The 26,993-nt window shown below is 43.1% G+C and overlaps 2 protein-coding genes across 9 annotated transcripts in view; both read left to right on the top strand.

Annotated features, from left to right (window-relative positions):
* aPKC (protein kinase C iota type) overlaps nt 1-26,554 on the top strand; it is a 201,976-nt gene extending 175,422 nt beyond the window's left edge. For 5 of the 8 annotated variants that reach the window (XR_011225900.1, XM_069318404.1, XM_069318406.1 and 2 more), the window contains 2 exons: nt 684-799; nt 10,592-26,554. Coding sequence is in view for 6 of the 8 variants with exons in the window: in XM_069318404.1 (XP_069174505.1) it covers nt 684-799; nt 10,592-10,679 (204 nt within the window). In the remaining 2 variants the exon portion in view is untranslated. The remainder of the gene's footprint in view (nt 1-683; nt 800-10,591) is intronic. The other 3 variants (XM_069318405.1, XM_069318403.1, XR_011225899.1) reach the window with 2 other exon arrangements.
* On the top strand, nt 10,839-11,840 carry LOC138359427 (uncharacterized protein DKFZp434B061-like). The gene has a single exon (XM_069318564.1). The coding sequence runs from the start codon at nt 10,839-10,841 to the stop codon at nt 11,838-11,840; it is 1,002 nt and encodes a 333-aa protein (XP_069174665.1).
* Nucleotides 26,555-26,993: the final 439 nt, after the last annotated feature.

Raw genomic sequence — 26,993 nt, 5'->3', positions numbered from 1 at the left:
GTGGAAGGAGGAAATATCTCTGAACCTTTAGAGAAATGCCTTACTTATTGTAAGTTTGAGAGTCAACTAAAACGCAGCATGCTCATCAAAGTTTTACCCCCACCCTCGTCTCATCTACATGGATTAAACCCAGTATAAACTTGGTGTAAAGCTAATACTAAATGCCTTAATTTTGTTTACTTATTTTCCAGCAATACCTATTTTTCAATGGGTAGCTCTTGTTGATGTCATAGCAGCCCCTGTCTGCTTCATAGTATTCTTCTAAAAATTGTGTTTTTATTTTGGTTAGTGTATGGTGTCTTAATTTCTCTTTCTTACAGACATGCTGAAGTATATGGCGTAAAGCTAGCTTATCACTAATTTGTTTCAGATAATTTTGTAATGCAAAGTGGCTCCCATTGTATTTTGCTGCTAGATGGTGATAGGATGCCTTGTGTCACCGGGCTTAGCTTATGGTTGGTTACATACATGCCTCCTCATATACATAGTTATGTCAGAGTTCTCTCGTATATAAAGGCGGCATTTTGCTACTATACAGTAGTCTACAGTTACTAGGCTGCCTCTGCTTAGTACTGTATTATGTGCTGAAAATTGCTTTCAAAATTGGTGTCTTGCACAAAACTGTGAGGTTGTGTGTGTGTGAGAATTAGTGGTTGTGTATGTTTGCTTTGTTGTTGTTACAGTTGGAGCAGCGTCAGGTTCCCCCGCCATATCGCCCCAGGCTAGACTCTGAGCGTGATCTGGCAAACTTCCCACCAGAATTTACAGATGAGCCTATTCAACTAACCCCTGATGATGCGTAAGTATTCACTTTTATGTGCTAAGTGTGTAATCTTTCAAAGGGAGGGATTGCATGCCTCTTCACTGAAGGATGGTCAGGTGTGAGTTATATAAGTCCTTTCCTGGCCACCTTTTTTGGCCAAGAGAGTTACATTCTCTACAGATAAACGTTGTGAGCTGATCGTACAGAAGAGCTCTCTTCCCTGCAGCTTGACTGTTCATTTTAAGCAAGCTGAGATTCGTAAGCTTAACCCAAAGATTAAATGAATGTTTATTTTATTTGGTTACACCGACCTCATTGTTATGGCAGCTTATATATAACTGATAAATCGGTCAGTCTTTTGGACTGTGTTTAAGATGACGTTCCTCTCTGGATCTGCACACCCCAGAATGTGCATCACCTGTCATCTACCCTATTCTGAAGGCCTGCTTATCTAGGTTCCCTAAATTTTATTTTTATTTGACATTTTTGAATATGCTGATAATGATAGAGGTGCCCTATCTTTGTGAGTTCCTGGTACCAGACCAGGGTGGAGCCGGTCGGCCGAGTGGACAGCACGCTGGACTTGTGATCCTGTGGTCCTGGGTTTGACCCCAGGCACCAGCGAGAAACAATGGGCAGAGTTTCTTTCACCCTATGCCCCTGTTACCTAGCAGTAAAATAGGTACCTGGGTCAGCTGTCAGGTCAGCTGTCACGGGCTGCTTCCTGGGGGTGGAGGCCTGGTCGAGGACCAGGCCGCGGGGACACTAAAGCCCCGAAATCATCTCAAGATAACCTCAAGATAGACCATTGGTTTATATAAAGTTTCAGGGTGTTTTGTCTTTTTGCTGTTCCAAGAAGTTGTCATCCTTTTATTTTGTATTATCTAATGGGTCTTCTTTCTCCCTTCCTATTTCTCATTGCCTTGCATTTATCAAGGTTGATGTCAAGTAACCATTCTTCTAACCATCTCTGAAGCTTATCCCGGTCATCTTGCATCTTTTAAAAATCCTTTTATATTCTGGTCCTCTATATAAATTTTGCATCATCCACGAAAATTGGTGTAAATGTATTAACTTCTTCAATTATGTCATTTTCATAGAGCAGAAATAGTACACACAGTACTGATTCCTTGTGGTGTTCCAGTTGTGACTGCCCTCCACTCTGAGGCCTCTTCCTTAACCATTACCCTTTATTTTCCCCATCTGAGAGGTATTCTGTAATCCATTTGTGCACCCATTTGTGGGGAGCCGGTCAGCCGAGCGGACAGCACACTGGACTTGTGATCCTGTGGTCCTGGGTTCGATCCCAGGCGCCGGCGAGAAACAATGGGCAGAGTTTCTTTCACCCCTATGCCCCTGTTACCTAGCAGTAAAATAGGTACCTGGGTGTTAGTCAGCTGTCACGGGCTGCTTCATGGGGGTGGAGGCCTGGTCGAGGACCGGGCCGCGAGGACACTAAAGCCCCGAAATCATCTCAAGATAACCCTCCCTGTCATCCCTGCTTGATACACTAGTTTGTGTGGGACTATCATAGGCCTTCTGACAATCCAGGAAAACAGTCTTCCGAGCCTTTGCTGTCCTGCTTCATTGCTGTTGCTATGTCATAACACACTAATAGGTTCATTTAGTAAGACTTACTTTCTCTGAAACTATATTGGTGTTCAGAGACAAGAGTTGAACACCAGATGATTCATGTATATACATGGAATATACTGGAGGGCCACATCCCAAATTTACACTGTAAAATAACAACATACTAGAGTGAATGATATGGAAGAAAATGCAGAATAGAACCAGTCAAGAGTAGCGGTGCCATAGGCACACTCGCAGAACACTGTATGAACATTAGAGGTCCACGGTTGTTCAACGTCCTCCTGGCAAGTACTGCATAAGAAATATTGCCAGAACAAAAGTGGAAATCTTCAAGAAAAAACTGGACACTTCTCTGCAAGAAGTGCTGGACCAACTGGGCTGTGGTGGATATGTGGGCCTGCGGGCCGTTCCAAGTAATAGCCTGTTGGACCAAGTTGTCAAAAATCAAGCCTGGCCCTGGGAATAGAACTCCCAGGGTCTCATCCAGTTACAATCCTGGTACATGACTCCTGAAAATCCTCACTAGTACTCTGCAGGAATGCATGTGACTGTTGCCTGTTTTTTTTCTTTTTAATACTGTATAGGTATAATGTTTGTTATCTTCAATTGCTCTGGAATCTTCCCTTTGCTGAGGTGTAAAGTGTTGCTAGTGGTGATCTTGGCTCTTTGACTGCCTCCATTTGGTCCTTGGATAAATTTTGCCAAGTTTTGGCTCGTGTCTCTCATTTCCTCTAATTGCTTCTTCACTTTCTTTGTTGCCACTGATGTTGGCTAGTTGTACATAGTCCCTTGTACTTGTAGTAGTACATAGTCCCTTGTACTTGTAGTTGTACATAGTCCCTTGTACTTGTAGTTGTACATAGTCCCTTGTACATGGCATGTGCACATGTGTCTCTTGTGATTGAGGAGGAATATGCTGCATGGATGCAGCAAGATAGTTAACATCACCTGTATTCCTCTTCCTCTCCAGCAATCTGTCCTCTTACAAAGAACATCGCCTTTCGCTCGTATGCATTACAAAAGCCCAAAATTGTTGTACTAGAAAATGGAAGCAGCTCGCAAAAGTGATGTACTGTCCCGTTTTCTGTTTTGGATCCTCTGGTAGGTTAGGACAGGACACTTTAAATTGACCATTTTCCTGATGTTGGAAAACCTTGGGAGGACAGGCTGCTCCATGCTGGCAAGTCTCGTGGTTATTCGTTTCTCTCCATCACTTCCTTTCACCATGCAGCTTAGTGCTCGAGGTAATTTTTCTAAATTCCTCCTAATTTTCAAGTGATTTTGAAATCACTTGACAGCCCTGTGATCCCACAGGCAGGTCTCAGTTACCCCTCTGATCCCACAGGCAGGTCTCAGTTACCCCTCTGATCCCACAGGCAGGTCTCAGTTACCCCTCTGATCCCACAGGCAGGTCTCGGTTACCCCTCTGATCCCACAGGCAGGTTTCAGTTACCCCTCTGATCCCACAGGCAGGTCTCAGTTACCCCTCTGATCCCACAGGCAGGTCTCAGTTACCCCTCTGATCCTATAGGCAGGTCTCAGTTACCCCTCTGATCCCACAGGCAGGTCTCAGTTACCCCTCTGATCCTACAGGCAGGTCTCAGTTACCCCTCTGATCACACAGGCAGGTCTCAGTTACCCCTCTGATCACACAGGCAGGTCTCAGTTACCCCTCTGATCCCACAGGCAGGTCTCAGTTACCCCTCTGATCACACAGGCAGGTCTCAGTTACCCCTCTGATCCTACAGGCAGGTCTCAGTTACCCCTCTGATCACACAGGCAGGTCTCAGTTACCCCTCTGATCACACAGGCAGGTCTCAGTTACCCCTCTGATCACACAGGCAGGTCTCAGTTACCCCTCTGATCCCACAGGCAGGTCTCGGTTACCCGTCTGATCCCACAGGTAAGTTTCAAAGTAAATCCCCCTCCCCCGTCTCTCCCTCTCCCTGTATAGCATGTCAGCCTGGCCAAAGCATTCATGTATTTTTTCTTTGTTATTCCTAGTCTCATACATTTAGTGTGTGTACAGTATTGTAAATGATGATGGCAATTGAGAAATGCAAATGTTTTCCATCTGTCCATTTATTATTAGGCTGCAGGTAAGGAATAGCTTGTGCATGATGTTTTGAGAACACTTACTGGATTATCTTGACACCTTTAACACGTGTGTATAATACAACCCATTCTCCTGTTTTGATAGTAGTTTATGTAACTATGTGCACCATAGTACCAAGGTTGCCATTCTAAGCAATTAGATAGAACTTTGTACTATTCAATCTATAGTGTCAGAAAAAATGAAGCTAAAAAAACTTAAATATTCTTAGGCCTAGTATGGCACACACATGTTCTATATTAGGCCTCAGATATCGTGTAGTTAGGCTAGTTTAGTTTATCTTTGCGACATAAGTAGAAAATAGTTTTCCAGTTTGTCCAAATCGATAGTGCTGATTCCTACTTTTGAATTGCGTTGTTCGTTGGTATATGTGCTATGGTCCTCATCGTTACTATAAATACTACATAAAAAGGAAGATGGGCTGTATAATAATAAAATTTGGCTTCCTATTAAATTAAGATTGAACATTGCCCCTCAAACTATTTTTACAATAAATTAAACATTTGTTAAAATACCCATGAAGCCTTTATTTGGCATATTGACTCCAAAAGAGTTTACAGTAATATATATAGCTTAAATATTAATATAACTGTTTTTCTGTGGAGAGCCCCTTCAGCTCCCCGGAGCTATACTGGGCTGTATACTGTATACTGGGTGTATACTGTATATTAGACTGTGGTAACAGTCAGTCGAAGGAGTTCAAAGCGTACCGGGGACCAGAGCCAGAACCTGGCCCCCCTCAAGAGAGGCATGAGGAGCAATGGCCTAAAGACACCCCCGTGTAATTGGAAGCAGTCTTTGTCTGCTATCTACCAGGTCAGGCACCCAGAAAGGTAGGAATTCCCAAACAAACTACTGCTGGGCAAAAATTGCAAACCGAAAGTCGAACTAGCAAACAGAACTCCCAATTAAAAACAAGGAAAAAAAGAAACACGTCACCACAACCGCCGCGCATCTGTCTGTGCAACCTCCCCCCCCCCCACCTTCCCGGGAGGGGAAAGAGGGGTCCCAGACCTACACGCCAGCAACTCATCTCAGTTCAAGAGGCTGTTGTTTTGATGACCGTCGATTGCTCTGGTCTCCACTCTTTGCGCAGTGCTGCTTAGCGGTGTTGTTGCTCTATGTTGGTGGTGTGTGAGCCAGGAGTAACACAAGAGTACTGGGGCTGCATGCACCTTGGACTACCTTCCCTAGCTGCCCTGTAAGTACTGCCCCTGTGGCTTAGGGTTATCTTCCTTGAGCCGTTCGGGAACTACCTCTGCGTGGTTCTATTGCTGCTCGATGATTGCCCGCCCTTGGGGTTCAGCTGAGGTGGTTCTTCCTTCTTTAGCCCTTGGGTAGGAGGTAGTTTTGTCGCTAGCTGGGGTGCGAGGTACTGTGCAGCTGTTTTATATACGCATAACGACTGGTTCTATTCACCTGGAGACGTTGTGCTTTTGTGGGGGTCTTTTGTTTTGTTTTGATTTGCCTGATGGGGATCTGCCTTGCGTGGTGGTAGGACCACTTGTAGGATTTTGGAGGTCCTCCACTAGGTCCCCGTGCTTCCACACGTCGCAGGGGTTCAGCTTTTAGTTTGTTTGCTTGGTAGCTCTGGGATAACTGGTTAGCAGTACCTCGCCTGGGCTTCCCTTAGCAGTCAGCCTAAGGGTTCTGGAAACCCCCATCGGGGCTCAGTGGTCCGATGGAGGAGACCTCTTGAGTCCCACCTCGCCTTGTGCAAATTTGAAGGTTGCTCTGTCCTCTTGTCTCAGGGTGACACTCACAGTCTGCCTCCGCCATGCTACCTGTTGGGGTCAGTGACACCTTCGACCCGGAGTCCTGCGAGTAGTGTTCTTTGCTCGTACTCCATTCACCCAGTCCACTGAGACTGATATTTGGGCTATTCTGGGCCTCAGTATACTGTATACTCAGTATACTGCCCACCAGACAGCTTTAGTTTTGCATGTGAGGTTTAAGTTGCAGCAATGTGCAAGGTTGGTTGCCTTTCCGGATGCCCTGCAGCTGCCCCGCTTGGATTATACTGGTAGTGAGACTCGGGTGGCTTCAGGGATTGCCCTTTCCAGATCGGCAGTGGAGGCATTCGAGCCTGTTCCTCCTGCCGGAGCTTTTGGGTCGCACCAGCGGGCCCCTCTTCATCCCTGCTTTTCTGGTGGACTCTGTTTTTTCTCCAGAAGCAGAGGGTTTGGAGGACGGCTCGGCCCTGGGTCCCGACGTGGAGGATTCCAGGGCTGGGAAGGGGTTGACTTGGGGGGGGGGGCTTGGGCCCCAATTGACCCTTCTTGGGTGTTGGTACCCTTGGCACAGGGCTTGTTGTTACAGGGGGAGAGGTTTTCCTCTCCGCCTCCCTGTACGATTTTGTTTGACTCCTCCCTGGGTTCGGTTCCGAGTTCCCTCTAGTTCTTCCAGAGGCTTTTGGCTTCCCGTATCCCACCGACGAAGGTGTGGGAGGCCCTTGCAGCTTACCTCCTGCGAGACCCGGATTACACCTCGATAATGAAGCCGTCTTTGGCGTTGGGTGGCCCTTCCTCCTTCGGGAGGTTTGGGGTTGGCGGGGCAGGCCTCTTCTCCTGCACTCTGTTAGGTTATCTCAAAATGGGTTCGCTTGAACGTGGTCGAAATGACCTTGTCCCTCAGGTGGGTTTCCCACCTGTTTCCAGTTCCGAAACTGGACTGCGTGGCCCTCGGGTTCATTCTGGACCTGTCCTGTCTGACCCCATGGGTTTATTGCCCCTTCTTTCAGATGACTACTCTGTCCCAGGTCCATCTTCTGTTGGAGCCAGGCGCTTGGATGGTGTCTGTGGACCTCAAGGATGCTTATTGGCACGTCTTGATTCATTCAGGTTTCAGAAACTGGCTCGGTATTGTTGTGTGGCATCTAGGTTACCACTTTCGTTGCCTTTTATTTGACTTGAATCTGGCACCTCACGTTTACACGCCTTATGGGTCGGGGTGGCCCATCTGCATCTTTTAAATGTGTGGGTGCTGACCTACCTCGACGACTGACTGGTGTGGGCTCCCAGCTGGTTCGTGTCTCTGCTTGCCAGGGATTTGGTTCTTTCCCAGCTCGTCGGGTTCGGGTTCCTGGTGAACTGGAGGTCCCATCAGGTTCCCTCTCAGGTTCGTTCTTGTGTGGGATGCTCGGACTGCTTCCTTTGTCTCTTCCTCCTGAAGTTCTGTTTCGACTGCGGTCCCGCCTTCGTCTGTTTCTAGGAGGCTCCCAGGCCATGTGATGGTTGCTCGAGAGGTTTGTGCGGGAGCCTGAACTTTGCCTTGATGGTCAACCCACCGAGTCTGGTTTGGCTTCATCGGCTGTTCTGGTTCTTTTAGGGACATCCCTTCTGCCTCTCTCGCGATCGTTGGGTTCGGCCTCCGGGGGACCTTGCGTCGGCGGTTTCCTCGCCGGCTTCCTCTTTGGATTTTTTGAGATTTAGTGCCTTGGCGTCTACCCGATCCCTTACTCGATATGTTCACGGACGCATCGTCTCTGGGCAGCGACTTTGTGACCAGTGCTCACCAGGCCGGCTAGAGACGGTGGGCTCTGTCCCTCCGTCGAGCTCACAGCACGGTGTTGGAGTTCGCAGCTGTGTGGAGGTCGCTCGCGGATCGATGATCCGACTCCATTCGGACTGTTCCTCAGTGGTTCATTGCCTGAACAGCAGGGGTTTGATGTGGTCCTTGGCTCTTTGAGGCTGGTCGCTTCGGGTGACTCGTCTGCTGAGTTCTCAGGGTTTGGCTCTCCTGACAGTTCACGTTCAGGGGAGGGTGGGGTGTCCAATGTCCTGGTGGACGGCCTGCCCCGGTTCATTCCCCCTTTCCACGGAATGGATGGTCGATGCAGACTCGTTCAGTTAGCTCTGCCATATTTTCAGGCCCCCAGACGTGGCTCTCTTTGTGTCGGCGTGGTTGAGGCATCTCCCGGTATGCGTGGTGTCCTTCCCCAACTACAAGGCCTTCGGGCAGGACTGGGTGAGGTGGGGTTACTCATACTTCTTTCCCTCGGTTCAGCTGTTGCTCCAGGTCCTGGCTCGCTTGGAGACTTACCAGAGGAGAGTTGCCCTTCTGGCTCCTTGGTGGCCGGCCCAGGCTTGATTTCAGGTGTTGCTTGTTTGGTTTCCAAACTCGAGGGGTCTTCCCCGCGGCTCCGCCTCTTTCAGCAGATTGGTCCAGCCCGGTACAAGGCTGGTTCGTTCTTCTCCTCGAGTCTTCGCGTATGGCGTTTCTGACATATGGTCTCTCATCATTTGTATGGTATGCAGGTGGATTCTTTGTTAGTCTCGCACCTGCGTGCTTCATTTCTGTGGCAGTATGAAGTTCCTGGCGATCCTTCCGGTTTTTACTAGCTCTGTGTAGGTGTACTGCAGTCTCGGATAGGGTTGTCTTAGCCTTCCTTTCGTAGTTTTTCCAGGACCATCATCTTAGGTTGAATACTATTGCCTCATCGTGTGGTGCTGCAGCAGCTTGCATTCCGTATTGATGCTACTTCTGCTCCGTTCCGCAAGCTGTCTCCTGTGTTGTTCCACCTCCGGCCTGCTCATGCACTACCTGAGCTGTCCTCGTCATTGGACCTGCTGCTCTCTTTTCTATCTTCTTTTCGGTTTGTCATGGCCCCTTCGGTTCAGGATTGTTTTTCAAAGGCTCTTTTTTCCTGTTGGCATTGGCCTCTGGGGGGTCAGGTTGGGTTGGGAGCTTCATGTTCTCCTCCAGCGCAGAGATTTGTCTGCTCATTTGGTCCTGGTCGTAGGTTTGTTCATTTGCAGCTGTCTCCTTTTCTGGCATTGAATGGGTCTGCTGCTTTCCGGAGGGGTCCTTGGGTTGTTGATGCTTAGGTGGTTAGGCCGGGGTTGCATCATATGTTGTATTCAGTTGTGACTCGGCTATTATCTGCATGTCATGGTCTCTGTGGCTGTGGACATGCTTTGGATTGCCTGGGTTTCCTTCCTTCCTTCCTGTTCCAGGGTTCGGGTGTCCCAGGTTGTCCACAGGGACCTTCGGTTTTGCCTGTTGTTTTGATTTTGAGTTTAGGGCGCGTGGCATCAGCCTGCCCCTTTTTTCCTTATTTTTGTTGAGGTAACTCGGGGAAGCCGACGGGGCTCCCCCCAGAAAACCAGCATTGAATGTAATGAAACACCATTTTCTGTGTGAGACCCGGAGGCTCCCTGGCACCCCTCCCTCCCTCTGGTTGGCGGTGTTTTTCACGTATTTTGACATCCAGCCTTAGAACTGAAGGGTGGATTGCTGACGCGAGGGTCTAGGGTTCCTCTTTCCCCTCCCGAGGAGGGGGATTGTGCAGACAGCGGTGCGGCAACATGATGACATCATGCATGTTTGCCAATTTTCGTTTGGGGAGTTCTGTCCACTCGTTCGGCTTTTGGTATCAATATTTTCACCAGCATAGGGGTTTGTTTTGGGGTGCCAGACCTGGTCGATGGCAGACATAGAAATGGCAGACATAGTTGCAGACATGGCAGACATAGTTGCTCCCAACCACATGGGGGTTTCTATATAGGCCATTGCTCCTTGTGCCTCTCTGAGGGGGCCAGGTTCTGGCTCGTGGTCCCCGGTAGGCAAGAACTCCATGCACATTGACTGATGCCAGAAAGCTAATATATCCATATCAGCCTGGATAGCTCCAGGGAGCCTTCAGGTCTCGCCCAGAAAATGGAGTTTCATTACATTTGTGAAGAGAAAATGAATGTTAGCGCAGTCTCTCTAGGGCAGATGGAATGCAAGTCACATAAAACAAAGGAAAAAAAAAAGCAAAAAAAATTAAAACTAAGTTGAATCTTCACGTTGAGGTAACTGTAGGATAAGACATATGGGAACAAAAATTTAAAAATACTTTACTTAATAAGAATGACATTATACAAATCACAAAACAAAAAATTATATCCAAGCTTGGCTTGATACAAAGAGTGCAAATCAAACAAGATAAACAAATAATTAAATTTACATTACGTTAATGTGCAAATACTAGAAAATGGTGCAGGAATACTGTGAGCTAAAACTGCATAAATCTGTTACTACACCGAGGTATACCAACAGCTGACACACACAGTTGTTTATGGGGTCTGTTTTTTTTTGTAAGTGCTAGGTTTGTTAATACTTTTGTTCTTATGTTGCAGACGTGCCATTGAGAACATCGACCAGAGTGAATTTGAGGGTTTCGAGTATGTGAACCCCTTGTTGATGAGCATGGAGGACTGCGTGTAGGCGAGAGATCAACTTTTACTTCAGCGGCCGGCCACTTACTCCCTCGCTGTCTTCCCTACCACACTCATTCTCCTCAACTTATTATGCACAGCCACCTCATCCTCCCACCTTTTGTGTGGCCATGCTCATCCTCTTGTGACTGCTCAGTGAAATGTTGCCATGCCTATTCACAGTTCTGTGAATATGATTATCTCTGGCAAACTCATTTTAATGCAGCTAGACTTTTCATTGTGCAGCCAGACTCCTCACCGTGCAGCCCGACTGACTCCTCACCGTGCAGCCCGACTGACTCCTCACCGTGCAGCCCGACTGACTCCTCACCGTGCAGCCCGACTGACTCCTCACCGTGCAGCCCGACTGACTCCTCACCGTGCAGCCCGACTGACTCCTCACCGTGCAGCCCGACTGACTCCTCACCGTGCAGCCCGACTGACTCCTCACCGTGCAGCCCGACTGACTCCTCACCGTGCCGCCCGACTGACTCCTCACCGTGCCGCCCGACTGACTCCTCACCGTGCCGCCCGACTGACTCCTCACCGTGCCGCCCGACTGACTCCTCACCGTGCCGCCCGACTGACTCCTCACCGTGCCGCCCGACTGACTCCTCACCGTGCCGCCCGACTGACTCCTCACCGTGCCGCCCGACTGACTCCTCACCGTGCCGCCCGACTGACTCCTCACCGTGCCGCCCGACTGACTCCTCACCGTGCAGCCCGACTGACTCCTCACCGTGCAGCCCGACTGACTCCTCACCGTGCAGCCCGACTGACTCCTCACCGTGCAGCCCGACTGACTCCTCACCGTGCAGCCCGACTGACTCCTCACCGTGCAGCCCGACTGACTCCTCACCGTGCAGCCCGACTGACTCCTCACCGTGCAGCCCGACTGACTCCTCACCGTGCAGCCCGACTGACTCCTCACCGTGCAGCCCGACTGACTCCTCACCGTGCAGCCCGACTGACTCCTCACCGTGCAGCCCGACTGACTCCTCACCGTGCCGCCAGGGTCTTCCACACTCGCCTGGTCTTGTTGACCCATGAAACATCACCTGACCCACTGACCTACGTGCCCCATCCTGACTGCTCTGGATATGGCAACTGTGATCTCCACACTCGTGAGATGTTAAGTTACTCCCGTAGCGGTATTTGTGTATTGTATTGAGCACGTTGTTTGATAGGGCTCTGTAGGGTGAGTAAAATTGTAATTAAAGTGTAAGGGTTCAGCAAAGTTAGTTGAAGGCATTGTGTTAAGCAAGATGGAGAATGTGAGGTTGAGCACAGGGTAGCTACAGTGACTGCTGGCTGTGTGGAAGGTGTGCACTGGTGCTGTACACGTTGCATCTGCTACCCCTCACTCCCTGGGACTCTGCTCAACTGAGAGCTGTTATTTTATTTGTAATGAGGATATGTTTAATTACTGTTGCCTCCTTAACATAATGTTTGATTCAGACCTACCACCTCTAGGTAATACAACATAATGATAATATATAGTGGGAGGCAGCTTATAGCCTCAACACCAGTCATAGTTTGATTTGTCATATATTTGTGGCTCTATTGAACCTAATAAGGCTCAGACTTAATGTGGCTCTATTGAACCTAATAAGGCTCAGACTTAATGTGGCTCTATTGAACCTAATAAGGCTCAGACTTAATGTGGCTCTATTGAACCTAATAAGGCTCAGACTTAATGTGGCTCTAGTAAACCTAAAATGGCTTTAATAAATATTGTGTGTAAGATTTGACTCAATACTGTGGCTTGAAAAAGTAAACAAGGGCCAAACATTAGGACAGAAAACGGTGTAATGAACCATGCCAGATCCAACGGCACGCTTTCCTCTCAGATGTGTAGGTTTAGGATTCTATTTCATAGAGAGATTATAATCCCATGTAGATGGGACTGGCCCCATCTACATGGAACCACAGAGGTCAAGTAGTTGTAAACACCACTGATTACTGGGTATGTTTCTTGATGTTGCATCCTGAAGGCCTTGTATTGTAAGATAGTGGTTGTGGTTGGTTAATAACTTAACTGGACATAGCCCAAGTGTGTTTTGGGGAGGAAGCATGCAATCATTGTGGCTGTGGCAGCCCTCTGGGTCGATGATGCTATCCGTTGTTCTACGCCTCCTATTCATTATTTAAACAAGATATTTCTTGGTATGACGAGAATCTGGTAGTCGTTTTGAGAAGCCACCTTTAACAAGAAATTTTTTTACATAAAAAGCATGTAAGTTAACTAACTTTTATGCGGCTTTACTATTACTAGCCTAAGGCCATGCTTTATTTATTATGAGCCTCATACTTCCCGTCCTCTGTAAAGTCTGTGATCGGAAGAGTGTGCTGTGACGTTGATGCCTCACGTAATGCAAAAAAATCATATTATCATAAGTAAGGCTTTTATCAACAGGGTATTGTGCCGTTATCAAACCAAATTTGCAGCTTGTTTATGATAAGTGTACCATGATGATTAACACAATGCCTTATTGCTGTGATTAATGTAATTTAATAATCAAATTGTCTGAATGAAGATGAAGGCAATTGTTTACCCCTGGATAATAAATAATGGATGGGAAATGTGGTAGTTGCCTTGGGCAATGAATAGGGTAAGAGGATTGTTGACCCAAAAAATTATTACAGGAGACTGCAGGCTAGGATAGGGCCAGATTCACGAAAGCACTTACGCAATCACTTACGAACGTGTACATCTTTCCTCAATCTTTGACGGCTTTGGTTACATTTATTAAACAGTTTACAAGCATGAAAACTTCCCATTCAACTGTTGTTATTATTATAAACAGCCTCCTGGTGCTTCGGAGCTCATGAACTGTTTAATAATTGGAAACAAAGCCGCCAAAGATTGACAAAAGATGTACAAGTTCGTAAGTGCTTGCGTAACTGCTTTGTGAATCTGGCCCCAGGTGGTTGAGATGGTTCTGGTCACCTCCAGACAGCTTCCAGGCAGTCTGGAGGCGAGCGGGTCACCACTCGGTTTTATTACTACAGGTACTGTCGCAAGCCCAGCCCGTAGCATCTTATATACTCCATGCAAGATGCATGGGGGTATACAATCTTGCCTCCATACTTCTTGCATCTTCCATACATAGCATTTTGCCTCCCATACAACTACTTTGTCTCTCTACTGCATAATACTTCTTGGTCCCACGAGGTTATTTTACTACTTGGCCCAACTACCCCATGCTGCTTCTTGTCTCCTCTTCTGCATAGACTACTACTCTGTATCTTGTGTTTACCTTATGTTGGTTTCAGGGATCACTGGCCTTATCTCTGACCAGGCCTCCTAGTTGTGATCTGGTTCAACCAGTCTATTAGATAAGCATTAGACATATTGCCGGAACAACAGTGGACATCTTCAACCAGGTGGAGGGAAACAACAGGGTATGGGAACCAGGTGGAGGGAAGCAACAGGGTATGGGAACCAGGTGGAGGGAAGCAACAGGGTATGGGAACCAGGTGGAGGGAAGCAACAGGGTATGGGAACCAGGTGGAGGGAAGCAACAGGGTATGGGAACTAGGTGGAGGGAAGTAGCATAACAATGTAAGAGAGGGAAAAGGATTGGCAACAAGGTAAGGGTGTAGAGTGGAACCTCTTGTTAAGTCGCACACTTTAATGAGGATGCTGCCTTATCTCCTCAGCCTGATAACATGAGTTCTTACTGTTTTTCTTCTGTATGGAACTATAGAACAGCTGTGGCTGGTTCATTTTACAAGTTAGATGACCTCTAACCACCTCTAAATTGAGGTGGTTAGATGACTGATGACAGCAAGCAATATGTCACACTGTAATACAACCTAAGCTATGTTCCAAGTGTTTAAGGTGTTTACTGCAGGTGATGGTGGCATGTTTAAAGGACGAGATATATGGTGCATGTGAGGAGAGGGGCTTCCTTCATAACTATGATGATGTTCAGACAGCAGGGAGGCAGTACACAAGTGTGAATGGGCAGCTCATCCACTTAAAATGGAAGGTAATTACGGTAACGATGTGGTCGGGCGCCTGAAAGCTGGGTGGACAGCGCTTCGGATTCGTAGTCCTGAGGTTCCGGGTTCGATCCCCGGTGGAGGCGGAGGCAAATGGGCAAAATGTTTCTTTCACCCCTGATGCCCCTGTTACCTAGCAGTAAATAGGTACCTGGGAATTAGACAGCTGCTACGGGCTACTTCCTGGGGGTGTGTGTAACAAAAAGAAGGCCTGGTCGAGGACCAGGCCGCGGGGATGCTAAGCCCCGAAATCATCTCAAGATAACCTCAAGAAGGTACGAATATGGATGTGATGTACCAATAGAAAGTAGACATTTGTATTATTGAATTTTGACAAATTGGAAAAGATTTTCTATTTGTTGCTAATGAAACCAAACCTAACCATCCTAGGCCTAATGCATGCTATTTGAGGCCTAATATTGTACATGTGCTATAATAGGCCTAGGAATATTTAAGTTTGGTTTTTAGCTTTATTTTTATGGACTATAAAATGAATAGTACTGTACCAAATTCTTCTTTCTATTTGTCCATCACGTCGATATTTGTACAATCGTCCAAAGTTACAAAAAGTACCATCTTATTAAGAGGATTGGTTGCAACAGATGACTAATTATTAGTGGCTGCCTTATCTCTGCCTGTTGCTCTGTGAAAATCTATGATCTATGAAAACACTAGACATTAAAATGCACAGGTAGAAAATAGTTACGCAGGAGAACAAGACACATGTAGACGAAGTATCGCCTTGATAAGCACTAGATCTGGTAAATTAATTACTTATCGAAGGGTTGAACAGTACTATATGTAATACTACATATGTGGATTAGGCAGTTTTGTACAGTACTCTATATGCAAGAGCATTGTTGGAAAGAAGTGTACAATACCAATAACAGAAGTTTTTTTTTTTTTTTTTTGTATATTTGTAATTATTTGACTTGTGGCTACATTTTATACCGAGCATCAGTGGGTGATGAGCGTCTACAAGCATCAGTACTGCAATTACTTGAGGGAAATTACTAGCTAAAGTGTGTATTGTCAAGTGGTCAAGTGTTTTGTGTATGTCAAGTGGTCAAGTGTTTGTCAAATCTTGCAAAGTGTAGTGTTTTGAGCATTACACATCGTGCTCACATTTTATTCATGTTTTACCTCATCATCTTATCTTGTTTTTGCTCTTAATCATCATCTTATTTAAGAAAGTTCATATTATACATTTTTCACCAGTTTTAATTAGTTTTTATTACAGTACTTTTATCATAATTATATTTTGAGTTAACGGAAAAATTGAGTTCTGAGAGCCTTCATGCTAGCCACATGTTCTTCGTATCTAAATATCTCGGCAGCTTGTTGCGTTATATTAGCCAGTCAGTAATCACACTTTGTATTACCTTATGTTTTAGCTTCCCCTTTTCCATGTGTGCGAAGAATTCAGTCTAATGTTTATTATATAAATGGTTATAATACATTTTGTTAAATATTTGTTAGTTCTCCTCACCCCATTTCCTTTCAAATTCACAACTTCCTTATATTAATGTACATTGTACAATTAAAAAAAAATTAAGCTACCATGCCTTTAGATTGTTATTTTTTAGCATTCGCCAAAATCCATAATGAAAATAAGCAAAATTGTTTTCCCCCATTTATATCAGTGCCAATCTAATCTCAGATACCTTGTACAATCCAGTGACTATTTTTACAATTCTGTGAACATTTTCCCCAATATGTCACATACATGGTAGGTGAAAATATTTTGAACTCTATGTGGAGTACCAGTGTTTTCACAATGCACCTATTCAGAATATAAAATACATACAGTGCTATTGAGTGTTATCCTTCCTTCTGTAACAAAACAAAGTTGGGGAAAAAGTGTCTTGCTCAGTTATGTATTGGGCACGCACGATTAACTCGTGGAAACTTAATGGAACAGAAACCTACACCTAGGGAGGGGGCCTCGTAGCCTGGTGGATAGCGCGCAGGACTCGTAATTCTGTGGCGCGGGTTCGATTCCCGCACGAGGCAGAAACAAATGGGCAAAGTTTCTTTCACCCTGAATGCCCCTGTTACCTAGCAGTAAATAGGTACCTGGGAGTTAGTCAGTTGTCACGGGCTGCTTCCTGGGGGTGGAGGCCTGGTCGAGGACCGGGCCGCGGGGACACTAAAGCCCCGAAATCATCTCAAGATAACCTCAAGATTGCTGTGGGAACTCATTGTCGCACTTTATCCCCTTCCTCCTCATAGAATGTCCTGATTAACAGAACAATCAGAATATTTGCTTTGCTGCTGCTCAAGTCATGTGTGTGTCTTGATACAACCCTTGTTGAATCCAACTCCTTCGGCATCACTCATCTTGTGTCTTTTTGCTCTCATTTTAGCATCCTGGATGATATCTAGGAAGTTTAAGAGTATTCTGTAACACAGGGTTTGTTACGTGGCCTTCCGGGTTTGGCTTTTTCGATACAGTGCCGTATGTACTTATTTCTGGGTGCACCAGCGTAGTCTTATTTATGACCTGCATTATGTTAGATTATGTAATGTTCCCTTTTCTGTTTTGGAACCTTTGACAGTTAATCAAAATTGAAATTGAAATAAGTTTATTGAGGTAAAATACACACAAAGGGATGAGGTAGCTCAAGCTATTCGCACCCCTTTCAGTACATTGTGTTAATACATACATATACACACAAATCACAAACAATAAACATATTACCAAACATTCTGAAAGATAAACATCTACATTTCCTAAGTTAATCAAAAGATTCTGGTGTTTGAATAATGCAAAATCTGAATTGTTTTGATGCAGTAGATCCCAGAATACAAGATTGCAGGGTAAGACACTGGGTTATGTTTAAATGAAAAAGAATGACTGTAGGTTTACTGCTGTGTAATTATTGATTCTTTAAAGCATAACATAATTTATTCTATAATTTTGCATTAATTTCTTTCCCTGGAAACACAAACCGAAACTGTCTCTATTTTCCGCTTGTTACAACTTGTAGTAAAGTTGTTACATCTTGCCTTAATGTGTTTATGATGTATTAGAACGTTGTTACAACTTGCTATATTGGTTGTTATAACTGGTTAGGAGGTGTTAAAACTTGTTCGAACGTTGTACCAACGTCGTAGTTTCGGTGTGTGTTTGGTGGGTTTTAGACTAACTATACATTTCTTTGAATAATAACTGTTAAAAACACAGTCGTTTCCACTTCACATGAGGAGGAACAGACGACCAGTGAAGAGATATTTAATGCCTAAATAATACTGAGTACCAAATGCTAGAGATATTTTGCAGTAATTTGTACCCATTGCCTTCTTTCTCCTTTAACCCTTTGACTGCACCAAGTGATAGTAGCCAATTTATCCCCCTATAAAATGACCTAGAATGGGAAAAGTGATCAGAGACATGTTTGAAATCGTGTAATGTTTGGCTAGGTCGTTTGGTCTTGAGACTCGGACGGCTGGACTTGGTAAATACAACCAGTGGCAGACAACAGACTCAAATATCACTTCATGCAGTAGCACCAAAAATGTACTTTTAGCTGCAATTTGCAACTAAAATAAAATTTGCAACATGATATTCCTTGATAAATATGCTTATTTGTTGTATTTATGATGATGATCTATACATTTGGAACGTGTATGGCCTAATACCGAGTTACTTTATTTTTTTATTATATGTAATTACAACTACGATTAAAATTTTAATTTCCCTTTTTTTATATTTCATGTTTTATAATCAATTTGCATGGTTGCTATGGAAAGAGCACATCGTGTTTTTATTTGAAATAAAATAGAGAAAATAAAAAAAGAATGTGTCCCCCCCCCCACCCCACTCATCCAAAATCTAATGTTTAAGATTATTGGTTATATTTATAATGATAATATGCATCTTGGCAAAACACACTCCTTGATTTTAGGTAATTGGAACATATTATCTATTTGAAAATAAAAGCTAACAAAAGAGGGAGGGAGGGAGGTAATTTCAGGGGACAGTGCCAATCCATTACGACTATATAGAACTTGGAAGGCGTCAGGATAAGGATTTGGGATGGGCCGGGGGGGGGGGGGGGGCAGGAATGGTGCCCAACCACTTGCGGACAGTCGGGGATTGAACGCCGACCTGCATGAAGCGAGACCGTCGCTCTACCGTCCACCCCAAGTGGTTGGGCAAGTACAAAAGGGGGTTGGGGTAGTTTTTAACCATTTTGTTTATGGCTGCCTTTCCACCTTTGGTAAGAAAAAGGCTGAAAAAAAGTGTCACCACCAAAGGGTTAGATATAGCCCTGGTTATACTTATAACCTGGTGTAAGTTAAGTAGTACTCCAAATGTTCATCTTTTATAGTAACTATTATTAAGTGAAATTGTTTCACATGGAATCATTTTTTTATACATTAAAGTTTTCTCATTACTGCCATGGGCTATTTTTATACAATAAATCCCACAGATAAAAATAGAAAGCCATTCAACAAATGTACATACATTGTTTTAATTCAATATTGGGAGTTATCTTGACTTTCTATTGAATCTTTCTAGATCAAAACATTGTTAGTTTTAACTATTTTTCATCTATATGTGCACACTTAAACTATCTTATATATGTTACATTGAGGTTATCAAAGTGCACGTATAGACCTTGTGCATTGTGTGTTAACGGCCATTATATATATATATATATATGTGATATGTTAGTGTAACGACTTGCTCTCAACATAGATGCATGACCATTATTTTGAGTAAGTATTAGAATAGCCATCTCATGCATCTGTTACAGGTCTTTGGACATGTTATGTTAAAATGATTTCTTATAATTGTGAATAAACACAGTAGAACCTCTATATTCGTCAGCCCCTATATTTGTCAGGTTTAATATTAGTCAGCCCTATATTTGTCAGGTTCGATATTTGTCAGCCCTATATTTGTCAGGTTCAATATTCGTCAGCCCTATATCTGATATGTGACGAATATCAGGTTCGATATTCGTCACATTTACTCGACAAAAATGCTGCTTTTAACACCTACTGCTGACATTGAGGAAATGGTGTCCAATTTGGTCAAAGCATTGCTATAGTTAATCAAAACATAAATGCATTTGATAATAATGTGATTGGCTACGTCAGGAAAGTTTTAAAAAACAGATAGAAACAGACAACATTGGACAAGTTCTTTGCTAAATCAAGTGCCTGTGAATCATTGGCAAAGGGAGTAAAACTATAATGGTCACCAGAATTGGGGTTACCTGATGTTTTAATGGAAGGTGACTCCCCTCCTAAACAATAATTCCTTTCCTCCTCGTCATCTTCTACCATCATTTCTCCTTAGTACAGAAAAGGTAAAGTTTTTACTAAATTTTTATTTACCTGGTACTTTATTATTTTTGGGGCTGGGAATGGATTAATTGAGTTTCAGTTGTTTCTTATGGAAATTTTGTTTCCATACTTGTCAGGCCCTCAGGAATGGATTAATGACGCATATAGAGGTTCCACTGTACTAGAGGCTTCTGTGAAGTTTCTTACGACAAAGTTTACTGATAAGGTCAGTTTGTCTGCCATGGTGACCATTCCAACAACATTCCAGGGTGTCATGGGTGCCTAGGAACTTTCCAGTTAAATGAATAGCCACATTCCTATTATAAATAAGGATACACATTTACAGGTTCCAAAGGGCTTTAGGAAATCATATTGTAATTAATCTTCATAATGGGTTCTGCCACACTTTGAAGATATGCTGATGTAACAATTAAAACAAGTTGAGCAATTTTAGATTTTCTATATCATGTTACTTTGTACATTAAGTGAAGTTACAAGTGCATGGTTCTTGAGCATTTTAGTTACCATTCAGTTACATATGGCTTCGTGTTTCTAATACCCTTCAGCAACCTAGGTACGGCTGTTAAGCTAAAGACTGACATGTTGGCTTTGCATTCCTAGGATTGAAGCATGTGCTGTATGCTTGTCTTTAAAGCAAGAAACAGGGTAAGTATATATAAAAATATTAAATGCAAATAATATTGTTATTTCTGTGTATGAGAATGAATACTAAAACCACAAGCTGGTTACATAATTATGCTTTCAAAAAAGTAAACCAACACTTGAAGAAAACTATTCTCACGAAGCAGCGCTTCCATAAACAATCACGGCCAATCTGATCTACTCTAGTGTTACTTGATTGATTTGTAATTTAATTTTCATTATACATGTATTTTTCTAGTACTGTACCCCTAAATAATCGGACAATAAAATCATTGGCAATATAACACCTCCCGAACTAGAGAGAATTACGATCCCTGGGGATAACACGTACTGTACAGGTTTATAGTAAAGAGATGTTTTTTCTATGATTATTGGTAGCTTGTCTTTTTAATGATTAGTTTATATATCTTGTATGTACACTTAAAATTGTTTATAGTTTTAAAAAACCATCCAGGTTTTCTTAGCTTAGAATTTTCAGTGTCATTTCCTAGTCCTTGTGTTAATTATATTTTGTCACTGTACATTGATAACAGATTTCAACAGCCATCAGTAATCTTGAACTCCATATGTTCAAAAGTTAGTCAATGGGGTATAGGATTTGTTCTTTTCCTTTAGCGGGTAATTTAGAAAAACAGAACTGCATATAGTCATTGGTTTTATTTGATTTTCTAATCTAGTACTGTAGTCATAATTTTACTTGTTATTCTGACTTCAGTTCTCCTCCATTTATGTTTTTTAGTAGGAATATTTTTGTTTTGTTTGCTTTTAACTTTGAAATATTTTATATAGCGGTATTTATTTTTGTAATGTGTGACTTCCACTTTTGTTTTGTAATTGGTCTTTTAATTTTGTTAGGGGATGTTCATTGCTTGCTTGCAAATTCCTGTTCATTGATTTGAATAGATTGTGAACATCTTTTGCAAAAGTTTTAATATTACAGGTTGATTTCTCTTCAATTTCTTAATTAAAATTAATAATCGCCCGCACATACCTGTACTGCAGTGGATTCCTACTTGATGGGAACAATTGGCTGTGATGCTCCACGGTGCATCTTATTTGATGATGTCATCTTATTTGATGATGTCATCTTATTTGATGATGTCATCTTATTTGATGATGTCATCTTATTTGATGATGTCATCTTATTTGATGATGTCATCTTATTTGATGATGTCATCTTATTTGATGATGTCATCTTATTTGATGATGTCATCTTATTTGATGATGTCATCTTATTTGATGATGTCATCTTATTTGATGATGTCATCTTATTTGATGATGTCATCTTATTTGATGATGTCATCTTATTTGATGATGTCATCTTATTTGATGATGTATCTAATCTTACTCTTCTTTTGGCCAATTTTTTCCATTGATGAAAATTATGGAACATACATTTTGGTGTATATTGCTGCTGTACTTGGATGATAAAATCACTTTGAAAAACAAATCTCAACTATTATTATTTACATTTTTTCAACACTGCAAATTCAGATTAGCTAAATTACCTGGGTAACCAATGCCTTGCATCCAGTAACTTAATTTTATCAGTATCTTGATGCCTCCAAATTTCAGTTGGACTGGGTTCCCTTGGAGCAGGAATCTACTCTGCTGTATTTTGTAATGTTTATTTTCAACCTCTAGTGGCTGCTTCTATTTTGTCATTTTTTTAATGATTATTAGGGAATTTTTATTTAATTTTCAGCAATTGCTAATTGTAAGTTGTAAACTACATTCAAATGGTCTTTCCTCTCCTTATATTTTCCTTAATATTTGTACATAAATTATTAGTGATTATAGTCATCTTAGTAGTGCAAGTATAATCAGTGGTGCTGAAGTGCCACTATATTCTTTTATTTGAAAGCAAATAATTGGCAAGCACATGCTGTATTCAGTTACAAGTGTGAACAGTTGGATTCTTATGTGCACTCTAAAATGTTTCTCTGTAATACAATAATAAGGAACTACAGGTTTTAATGTACCCATTTATGGGTTCTCACTTGTCGTGGTGAGGGGGTTCATGTATAACGCCCTCAAGCTGGTGTGAGAGGCTTCAGCCCCATTGCCTGCCCATCTTGGCAACATTTCGTGTTTAGGCTTCCTGTTAGGGTTATTGGACCCCCTGCAGAAGTTACCGGCTGTGACGGGCTGCTCTTGGCATCTGTTTTCGGGTGTTTGGGTTGGTGCACAAGGAAAAAAGAGCTTTGCGCCAGCATTGGAGAATGTTTGATGCAGGGCCTGTTGAAAAGGGGGAGCACTGCTTATTCCATTGGCTTGTGCTCGGTCTCCCTCACTGGCCTAGTAGGTTGCATTCCATGCTTCTGGGATGCAACCTTTTTAAAATCACTGTTATATGGTAATCAAAATCTATACTCGCTCTCTTGACTTTTAGTGGTTGACCAAGCCCTCGAGTCTGGTAGGTTTTACCTGCAGGCTGCACTACTGCTGCTATGCTGGGCCCTGACTTTGCTCTTATCTGTGGTTACCCCCTCTGATTCTCTCCTTGCCTTTACCACTTCCATGACAGGAACCTCTCCCACATCCAGTGTGGGGACTGACTGACTTTGTGGTGCATTGCTTTCTTGTCTATTACAAGACCTTATGCAGCCCCACTGCTGGGTGAGTGCAGAGTTGTACTCACACTTGAGCCCCTCCCTATTTCATAACATACTCCTACATTCCATGATTTGTCTGGTCTTCTGGGGAACACTTTTTTTCTCATTCTGATGAAGCTACCATTGCTGATGAATTTTATGTACATTATCACCTTGTTAAATCAGCTGATTCAAATGGTAACTTTCATTCCAACCGATCTGGCATGCACATTATTGAAGCTCCTTCCAGAAATGTGGTTGATTGCCTAGCTGCCCTCTTATGCATTGATGAGGTCCCTTTTTAGAACTTAAGAATGGGCATTTTGATGTTAGCGTTGATTGGCACTTATTTTCCTGCTCCATATTGCAATATGGGATAGGTTCCTTTGTGATTGCCACAATGACATCAAAGCCATCCTAATACTGTACTCCAGGGGCTTTTTGTTCTCCAGGTTAATTTATTTATGCAACTCCTTGTGGTCAACATTCTAAACCCCTTCCTATTGTTAAGATCACTTTTGACAATGCCTTGGTCATTCTTGTGGTGCTGTGTGGGGAAAACATTTCTTCTGTATGTCTCTGCAATAAGAGTTGGAAATATGAGGCAAGATGCTATGTCCAGCATCTTGGTCTCTTCTCTCGTATGCCCTATTCTTGTGCGGTGTTGTCATGACCATTTGACCCACCCACCTTCCCGTCGTTGGTTCTGGAGCTGTTTCAAAGTTCTGAATCTTAAAACCTCTGCCAGCGCACCTTCGCGTGCCCTTCTGCAGTCTAAAGCCGGTTTTGCCCAGCTTTAAACTGTAGAATTTCTCCATTCCATGATCATGACCTTCTGTCTTTCCCTGGTTTGCCCTACTTGCTTCTCAACATCCTGCTCTTCCTGTAGCTGATGTGAGCCCTACTAGTCCTCAGCCTTATTCCCCACCTCGGTCCTTCCAGAAAATGACCATTGAGACCAATGTCCAACCCCCTATCATTCCTCTCTGCCTGAGACTGTAGCAGCAGTTGCCTGAGACTAGCAGCAGTCACACCTCGACTCATCATCATCTCGATGTTCTGCATCTTACTAGGTTGTGCCTCGGCAAAGGTGCCTTTCATTACTCCCTTATCCAGAGTTTGTCACAATCGGTACTGCCTTCATCGCTTTGATGTCAACACCACCACCCACCCCATTCCTGCTTGTGCTGTATTTTTCTGCCCAATTATTCTTACCCCTCTTCTTTCCTGTTTACAAGATTCTCTCGATACACATCGGCAGTGTTTCCTCTCATATTGTTCCTACGTTGCCCCCTATCTGGGATACCTTGTGAAGCTTTGCAAGGCACTGACCAAAAGGGTGAAGGCTTATAACCCTCTTCCTATTATGAAATGCCTCTTCCTTTAACATTGTCCTGCCATTCATGCTTTATTACTTGGTTCACAGACGGGTCGAAGTCTGCCATTGATGTTAACTACTGCATAGTTTTCTCTGGGCAAACTTATTTAAAATTGCTGTCTTCCTGAGACTAATATTTTATGAGGGAGCTTTGTGATTTTCTATACTCTACACATGAACTAAACTGAGCAATGCCAGCTGTTTTATATTTGCCAACTTTTTGTTATTGTGGTTGACTCTTGCAGTGCCCTTATGGCTCTAATCTTTTAACCCTTCCCTCCTGTAGTGATTGAAATCCAATACTGGATGTTTCTTGTCTTTAGCCAATTTAAGACTAAGTCAAATGTTGCTGGTCCCAGCCATATTGATGTTACCTTGAATGAACTAGTGGACGTTGCTGCTGAGGAGGTCATTTCTGTGTCCCATCTCCCATATGGGGATTCCTTGTTCAGATTTCTGCCCAATCAGTCTTACTGCAGTCTGCAGCCGTTTGGCATTACAGATAAATCACATACTCTTAAATGTATTACAATGGCCTTTCTCCTACTGTTGTAATAGGTGGAAAATGGCTCTGACTATGTTGTGCATTGACCACATGTACTTAACCCTGCTTCTTATTGTTTGAACTGCGTTACCCTGCCTGCACATGCACCTCCTAAAAGAATGTCCTAATTTCAGCCCATCCTTCTGTTTTAATAGTACTTATAGTAATGAGGAGGACCATAGTATATATACCGACATAAAACGAAATTAGAAAGTAAAAATCTGAACTACTGTATTGAGTTGGACAAACCGGGAAACTATTTTTTACTTGTGTTTTGACAAACTAAACTAAACATAACCTCCCTAGGCCAAATACACAATATTTGAGGCCTAATATAGTATACATATATGTGCTATACTAGGCCTAGGAATATTTAAGTTTGTATTTTTACTTCGTATATTTTAAATGGAGTCCTTACTAGTCGGACTATTGACGTTCGTCACAATAGGTACTATCTAAATGGGAGGATGGGTTGCCTAATTTACGGGATGATAGTAAGTTTTGCTTTCCCAATATCCCTAGATAAGATTCCTTGGTGAATTTGATGCTTTTAACTGTGTTCATCCTATGTCTTTTTGCTTTTGTATTGGCATGCCATGTGATATTTAGGACCTTTTTACTATCCTGTGACATATCGTGCTAAATAGTCTTCCCAGCTTGGTGCCTTCTTTTGATAATTAAAGTACAGTACTTGGTTTTAATGCACTAGTAGGTTTTGCAGTTTTCAGAAGGGAAGAATGGCCTTGCAGGTGGGGTTTGAAGAGTCAGCTTTAAGGCCTTGTTTTTAAAACATTTTAATGGTAAATATATTTTGTTGTATTATGAACAAATCATTTGAGTTGGATAAATTACCCCATTTGAGTTGGATATAGATTACCCCATTTGAGTTGGATATAGATTACATTGTATGTATTGAGTTAAGAATTATGCATTGGATATAAAGTTGAAATTTGGTATATAGTATATACTATTGTATATAATTTAAAAATGTGAATCCAAATGCACAGTAGGTAAGAGATGCACTGTAGTATTCCCCTCTATAAATTGGGCACTGGTAGAGAATATGATTATACAGTACAGTATTTTGTTAAATGCATGATGCCTAGATTGACACTGGTAGGGTTTTAAATTATACCTTGAGAGGGTTTCGGGAGCTCTGTTCCCCCCCCCCCCCGAGCCCAGCCTGTGGCCAGGCTCGATGTTTAATGTCTTGGCATATGCAGTTTCCTGATGAAAAGGAAATGCAAACGAGTCTCTGCAAGGGTTCTGTAGCTTCCCCACCTGTAACACAAACATTCTGAAGGAATATATTGGTACAGTATTTTGATAAATGTAATAAGACTAGTTTTGACCTACAGATGTTTCCTATATAAAACATTTACTAATAAAATTATTCTACACATTTGTTTTATTAACAAACAGTAAGAAATTTGAACGCTGTATAGTAAGGATAAAAATAAAATTTTCTTTGGACACAATTTTATTTTAGTGCCACCTATTGAGTATAACAAATAATTTCATTTTTTTTTTTTTTTTTGAGTTTGTCACATCTGCGGAACTGACTGGGTTGTGTTCTCACTGGGAGTGTGCCGCAGTGTGCCCACCTGGCTGGTGGCAACTGCACTGGGCGGCGGTAGTGGTAGGAAGGCATGCAGGGCTCTGAGCCGGACGGTCATCATATGCCGTGAACATCACATGTCCACTGCACTACCCTCCCACACACTTGTTACATGGCTGACTCACCTCATACTCTGCCCACCTGTCACCCTTCATAATGGCACTCGGGAAGGAGTGATGTTGATGAGTGGCTGATAGGCAGCCTACAATGGCAGCTACAAC

The sequence above is a fragment of the Procambarus clarkii genome, chromosome 90, assembly GCF_040958095.1.
Source record: "Procambarus clarkii isolate CNS0578487 chromosome 90, FALCON_Pclarkii_2.0, whole genome shotgun sequence".
Lineage (NCBI taxonomy): Eukaryota > Metazoa > Arthropoda > Malacostraca > Decapoda > Cambaridae > Procambarus > Procambarus clarkii.
The sequence above is the reverse complement of the archived record's forward strand: the minus strand, read 5'-3'. Positions and strand labels throughout refer to the sequence as shown.